At 42.0% G+C, this 16,166-nt stretch overlaps 1 protein-coding gene across 5 annotated transcripts in view; it reads left to right on the top strand.

The window, feature by feature from the left end:
• ARHGEF40 (Rho guanine nucleotide exchange factor 40) overlaps positions 1-13,155 on the top strand; it is a 43,226-nt gene extending 30,071 nt beyond the window's left edge. The window contains exons 11-20 of one of the 5 annotated variants that reach the window (XM_081932449.1): positions 2,762-3,351; positions 5,201-5,447; positions 6,999-7,085; positions 7,444-7,668; positions 7,968-8,129; positions 8,696-8,858; positions 9,685-9,837; positions 9,924-10,030; positions 10,595-10,648; positions 11,435-13,155. In XM_081932449.1, coding sequence (XP_081788575.1) covers positions 2,762-3,351; positions 5,201-5,447; positions 6,999-7,085; positions 7,444-7,668; positions 7,968-8,129; positions 8,696-8,858; positions 9,685-9,837; positions 9,924-10,030; positions 10,595-10,633 — 1,773 coding nt within the window. In that variant the 3' untranslated portion in view covers positions 10,634-10,648; positions 11,435-13,155. The remainder of the gene's footprint in view (positions 1-2,761; positions 3,352-5,200; positions 5,448-6,998; positions 7,086-7,443; positions 7,669-7,967; positions 8,130-8,695; positions 8,859-9,684; positions 9,838-9,923; positions 10,031-10,594; positions 10,649-11,434) is intronic. The other 4 variants (XM_081932452.1, XM_081932448.1, XM_081932450.1 and 1 more) reach the window with 4 other exon arrangements.
• Positions 13,156-16,166: the final 3,011 nt, after the last annotated feature.

Below are 16,166 nucleotides of genomic sequence, written 5' to 3'. Positions count from 1 at the left end.
CAGTTATTCTCCCCAAATGGAAAGGAAAAATTCTAGGATCAAAGTTTTCCTTTCCTTAATATTTTAATAATCTTGCTAATACACTCATGAGCAGTCAAGGCTTATGACTTCTTCAAATCCTGAGACTTCTTGCTGGGGATTGTTGAATTAGATGAATGGCTGTGGAGACTGTCACCTCAAAAGCCTACCGTATGTTTCGGAGTATAAGACGCACATTTCCCCCCCCCTAAGAGGGTGAAAATTTGGGTGCGTCTTATACATTGAACGTAGCCCCACCCACCCACTGGCCCCAACTCTTTGGCCTCTGCCTCCCAGCAATTTATCTCATGGCAGCAAACGAGGGCTTGCAAGGCTGCGATAAGCCATAGCCGTGATGGCGAACCTATGGCACGCGTGCCAGAAGTGGCATGCAGAGCCATTCCCTCTGACTCATGGAGCCATCACCAGTTGCTCTTCCGGGTTCGGGCGCAGCAGCCAGCTGGTCTTTACGTGCATTGGCATGCCAGAAAACAGAAGAGAAGCCACCTGGTGCGCATGCGCAAGCCAGGAAAATGATCTTCTTTTCAGCATGCACATGCGCGTTGGCCGTTTGGTGATCTGGTTCCTGGTGCACAAAAAACACCAACATGAAGAGCAAGGGCCCCGCATGCCAAAAGACGTGGAGAGGGGATCCCGGCTGTCACTTAGCAGAGCAGAGCTGTGGTCAGGGGGAGAGGGGGGAGAAGGCCATCCTTAGCAGAAGTTTGTTTTCTTCTCCCCCTCCCAGATTTCTCCCCAGCAGCGCTCGTATCACATGGCAACAAGCAGTGTGTGTGTGTGTGTGTGTGTGTGTGTGTGTGTGTAAGTAATGGGCTGGATGAGGCCGATCACCTGAGAGGCTGGCAAAGAAGTCTTCCCCACTGCCGCGGCTCTCGGAGGAAGAAGGCAGGGATAGTGGCCGGCGCTCATTTCCCTTACTGCTCCTCGTGGCTTGCTCCTCGCCACTTTCAGTAAGCAGGACAGGCGGGGCCTGGGCTGCAACCAGCAGGGAGGGGGCATTAATGCTCTGTTGTGCTGGGGCGGCGGCAGCAAAAAGTACGGGAAGCGAATGCCAGCCAGCATCCCTGCCTTCTTCCTCCTAGAGCCGCTTCTTTGCCAGCCTCTCAGCTGATCGGTCCCAGCCAGCCCCCCTTACACACACCCACACCCACACCTTGCTGCCACATGAGGCGAGCACTGCCGGGGAGAGATCAGGGGGAGAGGGGGGGAGAAAGCATCCCTAGCAGAAGTTTGTGTTCTTCTCCCCCTCCTGCTGATTTCTCCCCAGCAGTGCTTGTCTCGCACTGCGGCAAAAAGTGGCTCCCAAAAAGAATGAAACGGGCACAGCGCTCTTCCAACAGCTGAGGAAGAGGAGCCGGACCCTCGGCTTTTGGAAGAAGCGCCGACGCCCGCTTCATTCTCTTTGGGAGCCGTTTGCAAAATGGGGAATTTTCTGACATTTTGCAACTGGAACCAGCCCAGCGCCCTGTGCACATCGGCTGCCCAGGAGCCCCAAGGCTCACAACCACCATCTCCTGAAGCAAAAATGGCCTCCCGGAGGCCCTCCAGAAGCCAGAAATGGCTTGAGGAAAGCTTCCAAAGGCCGGAGAGGACAAAAAACGGCCCCAAAGGGCCAACTGGAAGTTCGGAAATGACCTGTTTCTGGCTTCCAGAGGGCATCTAGGAGGGCAGGGAGGCCATTTTTGCCCTCCCCAGGCTTCAGGAAAGCCCCCAGAGCATGGGGGGGATGCGGTATGTGTGTGTGAGACTTGCGCATGCGCAGTTGGGTGGGGAATTGAGTGGGCATGCGGGGGGTAGTGCAGTAGCGAGCGTGTGCGCAATTCTGGCACGCCGTAAAAAAAAGGTTCGTCATCACTGAGCTATAGTAATCTCAGCAGCCTGAAACAGCTGAAGATCGGGAGAAATTGAAAGTGGAAATTACTGGGAGGCAGAGGCAGATTTTTTTTTCTTGTGCTAAGCAGGCTGTTTGCTGGAAGGAGAACTATAAATGCCTATAGAATGTTCAAATTATTAGATTTATTTTTTTAAAGACTGGTTTATTATTGTTTTAGACAGCTTAACAAAATGAAGCTTTTTAAAATAAATGCTTGATCTGAAAAGGCCCAGTGCCATTGTATCTTCTTTTAAATAACAGAGTATTTCCAGAAAACACTTCAATTGTAACAGCATCTGTACAAGTATAGTCTGAAATGTAACACTACAAAGTGTATATTGGCTGTACTGTTTGCTGTTTGTTGCAAAGAGGCAAATTACTGAAAGGCAGAGGCAGATATTTTCCCCTTGTTTTCCTCCCCAAAAGCTAGGTGCGTCTTATACTTTGGAGCGTCTTATACTCTGAAAAATACAGTAATTTTCTTTAGACTTGAGATGAGTGAGAGGTTAAAGTGGCTCTTAGGAGTTGGGAGTTAGCTGACTGGGGAAAAATATTATGTAGGATAGGTAGAATGAGGATAGGTTTTCCCAGTGATGGCAGAAATGCCACAGTGATAGAATGAATTCAGCCTTCCTCAAAAACTGAAAAAAAGCTTAAATCAGCTTTTCGTTGTTCCAGCCATTGCTAACTATCCTGGAAGATCTAGACCACAAAGCTGGAAGGCTCCTGGTTTAAGGGAGGACACCTTACATATTTCAATGGATTAGTAAATTGGCTAAAAGAAACAGTGAAGGCAACATCTGGGATTGACCATAGTTCCTTTTTCCTCTAATCTCTCTTTCTTCATAGGTTCAGCAGGAAGGCAAAACATGCCTTCTGTCTAGTGACAGCAGTGTAAAGAAGAGAGAGGGTCAGAGACCAGCTGAGGGACTAGCTGAAGGAACATCCTTGGAGAAAAAACTGTTACAAAACCCTAGATCTTCAAGGAAGTCACAGATCACGCCCGAAGACAGTTCTGTTCCCCGAGCCCGTGCATGCAGCATCAGTGCTTCTTCTTCACCTAAGCATGGCTTGTTGCTTGGGGGCAAGTTTGGTTCCTCTTGCAGTTTAACATCTCTCTTCCAGCCACTTACCAGCCCCAAGGGCTCCCCTGGTTGTTCTCCTGGCCGAAGCAATGCCCTAGACAGCAGGAAGAAAAGCCAGGGACCTCTCAGCACTTCTAAAACACCTGCATCTCCAGCTAATAACCTGGCATTACGAGCCTTGAGTGATCCAGGTCGCCCTAGCGTGCATATACGTGGTCTGGAAGTAAGCAGCCGGGAACTGGCAGACAGGAGCTGTTCTCCCCGTGAACATGTGTTGTTGGGACGCAGCAGAACTCATGTTGCTGAAGCACCATGGGGGGCCACACCTCGCATGGAAAGAAGGCGTTGCCTTGGGTGAGTAAGGGTGTAACAGAATTTGTGACTATCTTTTGCTTAGCTGTTCCACAACAGAAAGGTAGGATTAAAAAGTTGCTGATTGCCTAGAGGCTTCCGATACCAGAACAGAAACTTTAAATGGCTTCTTCCCTTCCGGACCTGTTCTTTGTCACCTCAGAGGGTAGTATAATAATGGCTTTTAAGCTGCAGGGAGCAAGATTTTGACTGAATACTAGGGAATTCTCAGACAATAAGAGTAATTCCACAGCAGAACCAATTATCTAGAGAGCTTCCTTGTGCTGGATGTTATCAGACATAAGCTTGATGAATATCTGTCGGGGAGGTTTTACTTGGATTCCTGCACTGAGCATTGGAGTTGTCCTTGATGGGCTAAATGGTTCTTTCCACCTCAATATGAACATAAATTCATGTTAGATTTGTGTTAGTCAGGCTTCAGGTATTGTATCCAGCTCTAGGCACCACATTAAGAAACAGACATACTGGAACACATTCAGATAAGAGCAATGAAGTTGTTCGGGGAATTCAAATAAAGTCTTAAGAAAAGACATAGAAGGAATTGGAAATGTTTGATTGAGAAGTATGAGAGGGGAGAATAGGGTAGCATGAAAGAATAACTTGAAAGGATTATCATTCCAAAGAAAATTTAAGTCCTGAATGCAGGATACCAAATAATGAATTCAACTCATAAGGCAGATTCCAATTGAACGTTAGAGAAAAAAAACTACCTAATAGAGCAGAAATAATTGGCCAGAAAAATTGTGAATTCTTTTTCACTAAATATGTTCAAGCAAAGGCTAGACAACTATCTTTCAGAGAGGGTTAAAATTATATTCTAGCATTAAGTAGGGAGTTGGATTTCATGGCCTAAGTGATTCCTTGCACCTTGGTTACTCTGTCATTTACATGGAACCTAGTCCTCTAAAAAGTATCCTCTGAAGAGTTCATTGTCATAGATTCGGTTATTAACACATCTTTTTGTGGAAGCTTGCTCTGCAAAGTTGATACTGAGCTGTCCTTGAGAGAGAATATAAGTTATCCTTCATTCTGCCAACTCTGTGGTAACCAAAATCTATTGTCAATAGTTAATCTGCTAGCACACTGGTCAGCCCCATCATAACGTAATAAACATTTTACAGTACTATCCTTTATACTATTTCCTGGTGGTCTTGCATGTTCCTATTCTGTATTATTATTGTACATGTTTAGAAAAGTATTGGTGAAAGCAGAACTTCTCTGCTATTCTTTAAAGCAGCATTGCATTTTAGATTTCTGCACAAACCTAAAAAAGTATGCTGCTATCTTAAAGAGCTAGCTAATTGCTAATCTGAAAGCAGCTACATCTTTTTCCCATCCTGGCACAGAAATTTAAAAAATGATGAGCTGCTTTAATGAATAGCAGTGAGATATTATACTTGTGCAAGATTTGAAGTCTCCTCTCTGCTTTATTATGTATATGCTTTGATTACATCCCAGTGCAATCAAATGCATTTTAAATTTTGCATAGTGCTTGGAGAAACACTGTACGGAATACCATATGACAGGTGATACAGTACATAAATATTTTAAATATATAAAACAACCTAGAGGCACTTTGAACCAGAATCACACCAATTAAAATGAAATTATACATTTATAGATCTGCAGCATGGTTCAAAACACTGATTGCACAATGTTTTTTGGTGGGGGGGGAGGAGCAGTCTGGGAAAGAAGCAGCTGATAATCCTTGCACTGATGTTCTGTTGCCAGATGCGTTGTAGCATTCCTCGCTTCACAGATTTGGCTGTCACCAGATGGTTCATGTATGGCTGAGTGACTTTGAATGTGACCATTGCTTCTTTCTCCTCAGGGTCCAACAACAGCTTTTGGTTGAGCTGCTGGAGTGTGAGCGGGAGTATGTGGGTGCCCTTACCCAGCCCTTCTCTCTGTCTCAGGAGCCCGGGGGACAGGCTTGGACAGCTGAGTTAAGATGCCTGGGCAGTGCCCTCCGGGCCACGCGGGACCGGCTGCTGGCCTTCCATTCCAGCTTCCTCCTGAGCGAGTTGGAGGGGTGCATGAGCCACCCGTCACGCGCTGGCAGCTGCTTCCTGCGCCATGTGAGTGCTTCCTTTCCTCAGCTGCTACTCCACCTGCTGCATGCTGGGACCCATTTCCTGTGTCAGAATTCCTCCCCCTTCTTTCCTTCCTTTCTCGCCCATCCACTGGCAAAGCTTCCTTAACCACATGACCATCTCTTAGTTCTGAAAGGCTTTTAAAAAATGTTCTGGCATATGTGAAGTAGCAGTGAAGCAGAAATTTCTTCTGAGCATATAGAGTTGCCATTTCCAACCACTATAACTTAAGAGTCTTTCGGTGATACCAAAGTTTAGGGAAGAGAGCATAGCTTCCCAACAGATTTTGTGTGTAGGGTCACATCTTTTTAAAAATCAACAATATTTATTTAGTTGTTAATTTATGTCCCCCCCCCCCTTTGTACAGGAGCTGAAAATGGGGAATATAGCATTGCCACCTCCTATTTTTCCCACAACAACTGGTGGTAGGTTGGATTGAGGAGAATGGTAGCTCAGGATGGATCTGGTGCCAGTGAATCACCTTGGCTTTTAAAATGTCCATACATAAGTCTTTAATAATAGGTAAAATCTTCTTTGGGTAGAGGATGATTCCCATTAATTTAGTGACCGTTTGAAGTTATAATGGCACTAAAAAAAGTGGCTTATGACAGTTTTTCACATGGCCATTGCAACATCCCCATGGTCGTATGATAAAAATTGGGATGCTTGTCAACTGGTTCATATTTATGATGGTTGCACTATATCCAGAGGGAGCTGCTAGGATAAAAAATCTCAAAGTGATATAAGTAAACAACCTCAGTCTTCAATATAGCAGCAGGATAGCCAGCCAGTGTTCCTGGAGATATATCAGTCTGATTCAAAGTAAATGCAGGGTCTTCCGTCTTTGAAAAGCTAAGTAAAAGCTCCCTCCCTTTTTTTTTTTAAAAAAATGGGGTTTTTATCTTCATTTTTAAAAGGATATTCAGAAAGCACAATAATGGCCAAACTGCCTTTCTTTCTGGTCAGTTGTTTGGGAAAGTCTCTTTCGATTTAGTGTGTTGCCCTTCTGCTTTCTCAGAATTATACTTTGCCTTAGTTCTTGTGTTCTCCATGTTCTTTGTTTTCTTGTTCTACTACAGGAAACCTTCACCTACATGCCTGTTATAAAATTTTTGCTTCTCTCCATTAATAAAAATACTTTTTTCCCCCAAAGAGCCTATCATTTTATTAAAATGTTTTCTCCTGCGACTTTAAAAGTCTGATAATACAAATTATCAGGCGAAGCTTTACTTAGCAAGGAAATACATTTATAAGGAATATTAATTTCATAATTAGTGCATGGAATTCAAAAGCATCAAGGCTGAGAGAAAGATGGCAGTCCTTGTTTTGAGCTTTCTCGGGGGTAACATTTGTCCTGTTATAAAGAATGGAAGGAAGAAAGGAAAAAACAAGCATATGTTGTCCCCCAAGCTAGAGAGAGGATTTTGCTCTGTTCCAATAGCTAGTTTTCCTGGAATTTGCCTGACTGTTGCTCCACTGATGAATGAGAGAGTCTCTATCCCCCTCTGTCTCTCTCTCTCTCTTTCCTACCTTCAGAGAGAAGAGCTGCAACTGTATGCAATCTATGCCAAAGATCACCACAAGTTCCAGGCTGCCCTGGCTTTGCTTCGAAGCACTGGCAAGGTAAATGAGCTGCGGCCACGTGGCAGACAGAGATGGAATTTCCCTTTTTATTTTGAAAGGCCGGATGAATCGCTCAACTGCTAAAGAAACTGCTTCTGTTCATAAGAGGCCCTTTTTACTCATTAGATCAGGTGTCCTTGAAGTTGGCATATTTATAGTTGCATTGAGTTTGATGATGCACAGCCTGCTGGCCATCTCCCCTAAAAAGCTTGACTTTGAGACATTTGTATAGTTTCATTCACTGTAGAGATCTGGATGATGAGATTTCCAGGAAACAATGGTATAATAGGTAATACCCAAGTGGTTTGTTTCCAGTGTTTCATTCTAGCCTTCTGCTTTTATCCTCTCTTTCCTGCAGAAAGGTCTGATGGAGCCACGTGAGGATGGACAGATAGCATACACTTTGCAGGTGCCTCTGGAGCAACTGGAGCGGTACCGGCGCTTCCTAGGTGAACTTCTACATGAATGTGAGCTCGAGCAGGGGCCTGACCGCCAAGCCCTACAGGAGGCCCAGCAACTGCTGGAGTCACAGGAGCAGCGAGGCAGAGACCTGCTGGCTATAGAGCAGATCCGAGGCTGCGAGGTGAGCACATGAGTGCTTCCATGACATGGTGCTGCATTTTTCCTGCTGCTTACTGTGCGTGTGTCGTTTCCTCCTATGCCACGTGTCTAAGCCCACCAGTTTAATCTTTTCTGACACTTGCAAAGTTCTATGCTGTTGCCAAACTCTTGATCTTCTTGGATTTTGCAAAGCTCTAAATGCTTAATAGTAAACACAAAAATTCTGGTGGGCAAATTGGGGGAACTGACACTCTCTTCACTTTTCTGAGAACTGGAGGGAATGACAACCTTAGTTTCACGTGTGTTCCTGCTCCTTTGCAGATGAGACTGTCAGAACAAGGGACATTGCTTCAGCGTGGTGAACTCATTCTGTTGTCTGGACGCCGTAAATGCCAGCGGCATGTTTTCCTATTTGAACAGTTGCTACTCTTTACCAAATGCAAAGGAGCTGAGGGTGGCTATGTCTGCAAACAGGCCTTGCAGGTAGGTAAAGTGATTATGTTGAATAATATTTTCCCAGGCTTTAGGGATAGAAGTACCATTTGGGGCTGTTTTGATCCACACTGATGAAATTGTTATCTGGAATGAGATGGCTTTAATTATCCGTTCAATAAATAAACATGATTGTCAAACTTGCTCATGACAAATAGCTGAAATCCACTGCAAATGTGGGGAAAAAGGATTGGGGAGAAAAATAAAAAGCAGGGGGAAGGAAGGGGCTGATTAAGTCACCAATAGCTCAGCTGACAAGAGGGAATAAAATTACAATTCTTGATGAAAGATCTTTCCAACCAGAAAGATCCCTTTTCTCCAGGATCACCTGTCTCAGCTTTGTATGTAGACTTACTTCCTGTTCCAGATGGTGCCACAATAATTACTCAGAGACCTGGTTCATTATATTGCAGTGAGCAATGTGTTTAATAATGATTTACTGCATAAGTTATAACTGATTGAAGCTGCAGAACAAATAAAAATCGAACTGCATCGCATCTTGACTATGAACTGTGAACACTGCCACATTTTCTATGGTTTCCTCTGTCTTCATATAGACTGCTTCCATGGGATTGACGGAGAGTGTTGGTTCTAGTGGATTACGTTTTGAGCTTTGGTTCGGAAGGGGATCATCCCGACAGGCCTATACATTGCAAGCGGCCTCTGCTGAAGTCAAGCATCAGTGGACAAATATTATAGCCCAACTCCTCTGGAGACAAGGTATGAGCATGCCTAACTGAGAATGGTCAGCTAGGGGAATGTTTTGCTGGCGGGGAGGGTTCTGGTTCTTAAAATATTTTTTTCTTGAAAGAAAAGAAAGTGATAAAAAGTTGCATAAAATCTATGTCAAAGATTAACAATAATTTTATTTTGAAAGACAATCAATGCAGTTTTCTAGTATCATTACTCCTGTAAGTTTAAAGAACTAGATCTGTCAGACAAAACAAATGCTACTTTGTGTGATCAAGCGAGTTTGAAACAAAGGTACACTTTTGATGATGTCATTTGATTTCCAGCATCATCATGACGGGGGTTTCTAGATAGGCCTAATCTTGATACATTCCCATTGTTTTGTTTTTGAAGGGGGTGGGGAGTTGCATGTGTATGGATACATTCCAGGCAGTTGGCTGCTTCAGAACTGATAAGAAAAAAGCAGTAACAAGCAAACTGGAACATACAGTGCAGTGATGCATTAACTCTATGTAAATGTAGCCATTGCCTTCACTATAAACAAAAAAATTGCGGGGAAGAGAAGAGTGGAAAGAGATCTGCAAACAGCGAAAACTGGTGGATCAATCTCAGAACGTTTTTCTCTGTAACCAGAAAGCAAAGAGTGGACCAAAAAAAAAAAATTCCCCACCTTATTTGACCCACATGAGTTAAAAATGGAGAAAGGCCACAAAAATATGGTTGAAATAACATTTTCTGTTAATGAGATAGGAACAAACACTAGAGGAAGAGGTCTTCTCAAGGACAGGGGTACTGAATCAAAATGCCTTGGATATTTGTCTCTTTTTTTTTTCTCCCTCCTCTCACTTCTCTTCAGCTGCCCAGCCAAGTGTCTCAATGAGCTTGTCCTCCTGCCCTTCTCAGCGCTTAGCTCCTCTGGGCCTTGGCCCTGGTCCCCCTCCTGGTTTGTCACTCCCTGGCCACTTTGAGGAAGAGGAATGGGACTTAGATGTCAAGCCCATCCCGAGAGGTAGCATCACTATTCTTCTATCAACCCTCTCAAGAGACTAGTAGTTGCTTCTACTGGTGCTTAACTATGTTCTGTGTTCCTCTCAGCTCACACCTCCGGGTCAGAGGGAACCTCCCCAAGCCACCATGAACCACTTAGGCAGGGGAGAAGTTCACTGCCTGGCAGCAGCTCTGCTTTAGGACAACATCAGTCGGTGAGTTTATTCAGTGTTGAAATGTTTTTTGGTGATAGGATTTGTAATTTGAGTTCTTTCATTAATCTGATGCCTTTTCTTCACTGTATTATTTCAGGCTTTATGTGGGGAAAGGGAAATTGTGCTAGACTGGCGTTCTACTTGAATTAACTTTTGCTTTCAAGAACATACAGAGGGAGGGTCTCAACCCAGACATCTCATTATAATCAACATCACCTAGAAGTGACCCCCATCTCATTCCCTGGGGAGAAGTGCCTGCATCCTGAAATACTGTGAATCAGAGAAATTATTAGCAGTTGAATCTGTTGATTATAGAAATCATTACTAAGAATGTGACTTGCCCCGAATGAAAAAGTGCCCCCAAGTCTTTTCACCTACCATTGCCATTTCTGTCCCATCACAAAGTTGTGAAAGACCATCTTTCAGCTACTGGTACCTTCTGGCTATTTGAAGAGTTATGTATTTTGTGTTCCAAATAGTATGATTCAGCTATTCCACCCCTTCCTCTCCAGGGCTCACTAGGTTATCCCTGAAGGCTTCTGTTTTTTTTTCTTTATTTGCCAGAGCTTTGGCATTGCTGACGAACCAGTGACCCCACTCTGAGGTTGGGGCGGCCAGGTACAGCCACCTGCCAAACTTTTCTGCCTTTGTGCAACCCCCCACTCCGTTCCTGTATCTGCTCCCTGCCATCCCCATTTCCCTAAAGCTGCAGCACATAATATTCCCAAGAGCCTTTCTTTCAGGCTATATTACAGGGATACTTCAGGATGTCTGCTTCATCCCTGTTAAATGAGTGATTCTGTGTCCAGGTGCTCTTCCTTTTGTGTTCCACCGTCCTATAGCTTCTCTGTTCTGTGTGCCACTGCCATGCAGTTGTCTTTATATCACTATTGCTGTTTAAAATTCCTCTAATATCTATGCAGCTGGCTAACATAATGGCTAACAGTGTGAGCTGAGTTTTCTAGCCCTCTGTCTGGATAATGTGAAATACCAACCAATCTTGCAGAGTTGTTGTAATATAGTGAACAACTTGATGCCTTCCAGTATTATAGACTGCGAGTTTCATCATCTCTTGCTGATGCTGATTGGAGCTGATGAGAGTAGAAATGGAATACATCTGCAGGAGATCAAGTTAGAAAGCAACCAAGCTGAAATGCTATGGATACTAAAAAAAAAGTGCTGCTTTCTAATTGCATGTTGGTTAGTGCTATGTACTATTTAATGCATAATGGTATTAAGAATTAAACTCATATTAAATTTCATAAGGTCAGAGTGGATTTTAAAGATTCAAATATAAAGTAGAGATGTGCGGATTGAATACTTGAGAGGGAAGAATAGGTGTTCAACAGACATATTTAAATTTTGTGATGAATTTCTAGAGTCTGATTTGCTTTTTCTTTTTAGCGTTGGGTGTGGAGCCTGCATCGGAAACTCTTCTCGCCAGGAAGCCAAGGACGGCAAGATTCAGTTCCTAGGGATTCTGGGAACAGGACAGTTTGAGATCCTTGCAGCAACTTGGGGATTGGGACACAAATGGATGGTCATATTCAACAATATTGTGACTTGCTCCTACCCATTTCCTGATGGCTCTTCTACCACTCCACAGAAGCATCTAGATCAGTCATATCCCACTGTGGGATTTCCATATCCTGCCCGATTACTACTCATTGAGTGCCTTTTCTGCCATTTTCTTGGATTGTGAAGCTCAACTAGGAAACTCCCAGGTTCACCCAAATTAAAAGTTGCTGGGAAAGAGGGACCTTGGTGGGTTGAATCATCTTCTATTGAGGATCAAATATGGTAATACCCAGAGTGTATTAATCTGTGCATTTATTGGTTACCTTATCTCCAGTCACACCTTTAGTCTTAAAATTGATTGGTATTTTCTCTCTCCACTGGTTGTTGAAAGAATCTAGGCTGCAATTGTTAGGCAACTACAGCATCAATTTCCTGAACTTTCTCCAAGATAATTCTAGAGTAAAAGGAAGAAAGAGGGCATCTGGGCTACATAGAGGGGAATGTGATTGCCATATAAAAACTACTCCCTTCTAAAATAGGATCAGTTATCTTTAGGGGAGTTACTCAAGATCAGAAGAGTAATAATAGTATAAGAATGATGTACAGTATGCCCAATGCCATAGATCTTCGCAAGATAACAATTTCTCTGGGATTGTGCCACTTTAGAATGCAAAGAAGGTGCTTGTCAATTTAATATTGGAATCTTGAGTTTTTTGTTTTGCATCTTATTTTGTAGAGTAATCGGCATGGCAAGGAGAGTTAAAATATGTTAGATATCTATTTTATGTTTGTTAATATTTCTATGCAGGGAGTTTTGATGAACAGCTCTTGGTTAAAGCTATACCCTTACATCCTTGCAGTTTGAAGAAACATGAAAATCCTTGTTCCATTATTATCCTGAGCATAAGGAAGAGATCCTTGAACTGCAAACATACACCTTCAATTTTCAAAATTATTTTTGAGATGATTAAATAATATAACCAACATGGCTTGTTTAAGGAACAAGATTTGTACAAAACCAATTTCCATGTGAAAATCTATTGCAGTGTGAGTGAAAATATCAAAGACTGGGGAAGAGGGATGGTTGCTTTTCCCTGTAGCATAAAGTTGGCTTGTTTGGTTTTTTTATATGCAGTTTACTGTAATTCTGATTGGGGGAAGTAATCTATAAAAAAGTGCAAATGGTGCTATGTTTAGAATTGAACAAGAGTTTATAATTTTTGAGGGGGGGGAACAATGTGACTCTACTACTGGATACAGATTTTTTTTAATTTGGTAAGTTGAGTTATTTGCCATCTGTCCCTTTTTTGTATATCCTCTAGGAATTTAATATAGGAGACTTTATTTTATGCCCAAATAGAAAAAGTGATAAAAATCACTGAGGTAAATCCATATTAAGATACTTGCACTTATCTTAATGATTTTCAGTGGGAACAAAGGGCAATTCAATATTGGTCATATCTATTGTGATAGTATTCCTTCAAAAGCAAACAAATTTTAGGAAGATGCAAGAAGTAATGTAGAATATAAAGTCATAACATTGGAATAATGCACTGAGATTGAGCAGTATTAGTAGACATTTCAATATTGCCATAAATGCCACTAAATATATTGTGCCATGACTTTTCTTCTACTTTTTAAAAATACTGAGATATCAGTTCCCACAACTGAAAGGATTACAATAGTTTATAAGTACCTCTTTTGTTATTTATTTCTATTAATGAGGTGGGCCTACAATACTTCTTGGAGCAGAATTATTTCTTTTGTTTATCACCAGTTTTGGATGAGCCTGGTGCTCATTTATGTTTGACCAGCATAAATTAACAGTGCTGAATTTAAACCTTATTAAAGAGGCATCAATAAGTTTAATTTCTCACCATGCTGTCCATAAAGTTGTAAGATGTATCAGTACTATGCAACTTGAAGAGCAACTAGATGGGACGCTTAAAATTCTGCTAAATGATGGGTGAGACACACAAACTGTTTCTTGCAAACTGTTTATATTTTCTTGTATATTTTTTTAGTGTGCAGTTTCTTCTTATCCGGGCCACACTAGGATTATCCCAGTTGCATTCATAACTTTTATTTTTGTTTTAAATTGCACATCTAGCTGACATTAGTAAGCTATTTCAGATCTAGTTAGGAAACCTGGAAGGGACTACCAGAAGTATCAGGGATATAGCTAAGCCTGGGAAGTCAAAAGACATTCTGGAAGACAATGGCAAATCACTTCTGGGTTGTTGCCCTGCTCAAAGCCCTAAACAGACAGGTCTAGGAAGTAAATAAGAAACAAGGACATCTTTTTTATTGTGTATACACTTACCCAGTCAATAGGACCAACATGAAGGAGGTTTAATCTTTTCATGAGCTATAGTCTCAAATGAAAACCATCTATTTCTCCAATTAACTGTAGAGAAAAAAAAACTTTATCCAGGTAGCAACTGGAACTGTTTCCCTTCAGGCTGTTTGTCTTTGTGTAATCTAGTCCCAGTGATTCTCTTCCTCTACGCCCCCTGCTAGTATTAAAATATAAACAGTATTGGGATTATTAACATACAATTAAGAATGGCTAATTTGACTTTTTGAGTAATTCCAGTGGTGATTGATAGTGAATAAGGGACATTATTCAGTATTCTTATCCTAGCTTTGCTTTTGCTGCTAAAATCAGATGACATTCTTTTCCTCTTTCATATTTGGGCCACACTTCATGCTTAAATGGAAGGAACTGCAGCATATGAAAATAGTCCTGCTCCCCCCCTCTAAATAATTCCTCCCTAAACAAAATGGGAAAGTGAGAAATAAGGTTTTGTTGAGAGTAAAAACACTTTTTAACATCCAGTCATTAGTGTATATTTAGCCCAGATTTTTGTGGCATCCACAACTTTACACATATACTAGTTCCAAATTTTACGTTGTATTTCAGTGCTACATACTGAGCAACGAATGAGAGAAGATGGGGACTCATTTGATGGAGATTGTGATTGCTTTGTGGGCTGTAAAGATAGGGAATGCTTTTAATTCTACTGGTTTAGAAAAATCAGAATGGATAAATCAATATTGGAATTCAATGTACAGCATTTTCAGGCCCAATTTTCCTGGGGAAGGTAAAATATGGGGATATCATGCATATTTTAATCTATTTGAAGTGATTTAGTTATTAACTACGATAAATGCAAGGCATTGTAAGTACTAAACAGAGCTGATATTCCATCAGAGTTGCCTAACAAGATTATATTTCTTAGAAAAGCCTCCTGAAACAATAATCATTTCTGTTCTTCAGGTCTAAAAGCTACAGTACTGTATTTTTTCCACACAAATAGCTTCCAGTGTTATTTACTTCAGTTATAACTATAAATTTCCCTTTTACACTACATAACTCTCTTCTTTCTATATCTATCCTGTCTAATCAAAATCATGAGTTCATTTTTTTCTCTTTCATGTAAAAGTCTGTAAAAGGGATTTTTTAGTCACCACGAAACAGGTAGTATCTTTTCTCGGATCAAAGTCAATTTAGCATTTTCTTCACATTATCTTGATTGGAATATAAGCTTAGATTTGGATAGTTTTGTTTCTATAAGTGGCTTTTGTTATTTCATCAGCTGTATCATCCTTTAGACTTTTCTTTCACTTGGAGGGATCTCTAATGGAGAAAAGGCTATTTTCAGCAAGGCTTTATTTATAAATAGTTTTACAAGGCTGCAATTAGGTACTTATTTGGACAGAAATCCCATTTAAATCAGTGGGACTTCTGAGTCACAAATACAGTACGTTGTTCGTGTATATAGCTGTACCTGCGCAGTTTTATTAAACCTGCTTTTATCCACCCCTCCCTCAGCAAATCGGGGGTTTTCAGCTCACACTGTCATTTATCCATTTACTTGCCCTGGCTTCTGAATAGTCCCCTCCCCCTTTAGGGGGAACACAATGCCAAGCTGATTTGGCCTCTTTCCCATCTGTTTTCCTGACTTAGATATTTGGCTGGTGTGCTCACTTTCCCATTCTTTAGAGAGCTACATAAGAGGTAGATAAAAACCTGACTTGTGGTTGCTTGGCAACCAGAATGTTCCTTTTCCTCGACTGACCTGAGTGGCTGAGCAGCAGCACTGAGAGGCCCTTCCATCAGACCACATGCCTGGAAGAACCATTCAGGTCTGCTTGTCAGCAGTGTGGCGTAACAAAGCACAGACAGGGCTTGACTCTTACTCAGTGATAGCACAACCTACCTGTTGCTGCTGCTGCTGCTCACAAACTTGGCTGCTGCCCATGGCAGAGTACAATGTTGGAGTGGAATTTTGCCTTCCTGTTCCTCCTTGTGCTTTTCAGAAGCCATCCAGCATCCCACGATTTGTCCCAGCAATGCTCAGTTTCAGCTCTACAATATTCAGTTTTGGTCGCCACAATGTAGAAAAGATGTGGAGACTCTAGAAAGAGTGCAGAGAAGAGGAACAAAGATGATTAGGGGACTGGAGACTAAAACATATGAAGAACGGTTGCAGGAACTAGGTATGTCTAGCTTAAGAGAAAGAAGGACTAGGGGAGGCATGATAGCAGTGTTCCAATATCTCAGGGGTTGCCACAAAGAAGAGGGAGTCAAACTATTCTCCAAGGCACCTGAGGG

Source organism: Natrix helvetica (genome assembly GCF_964273705.1).
Source record: "Natrix helvetica genome assembly, chromosome: Z".
Classification (NCBI taxonomy): Eukaryota; Metazoa; Chordata; class Lepidosauria; order Squamata; family Natricidae; genus Natrix; species Natrix helvetica.
Note: the sequence above shows the minus strand (reverse complement) of the source record. Positions and strands in the feature narration are given on the sequence as shown.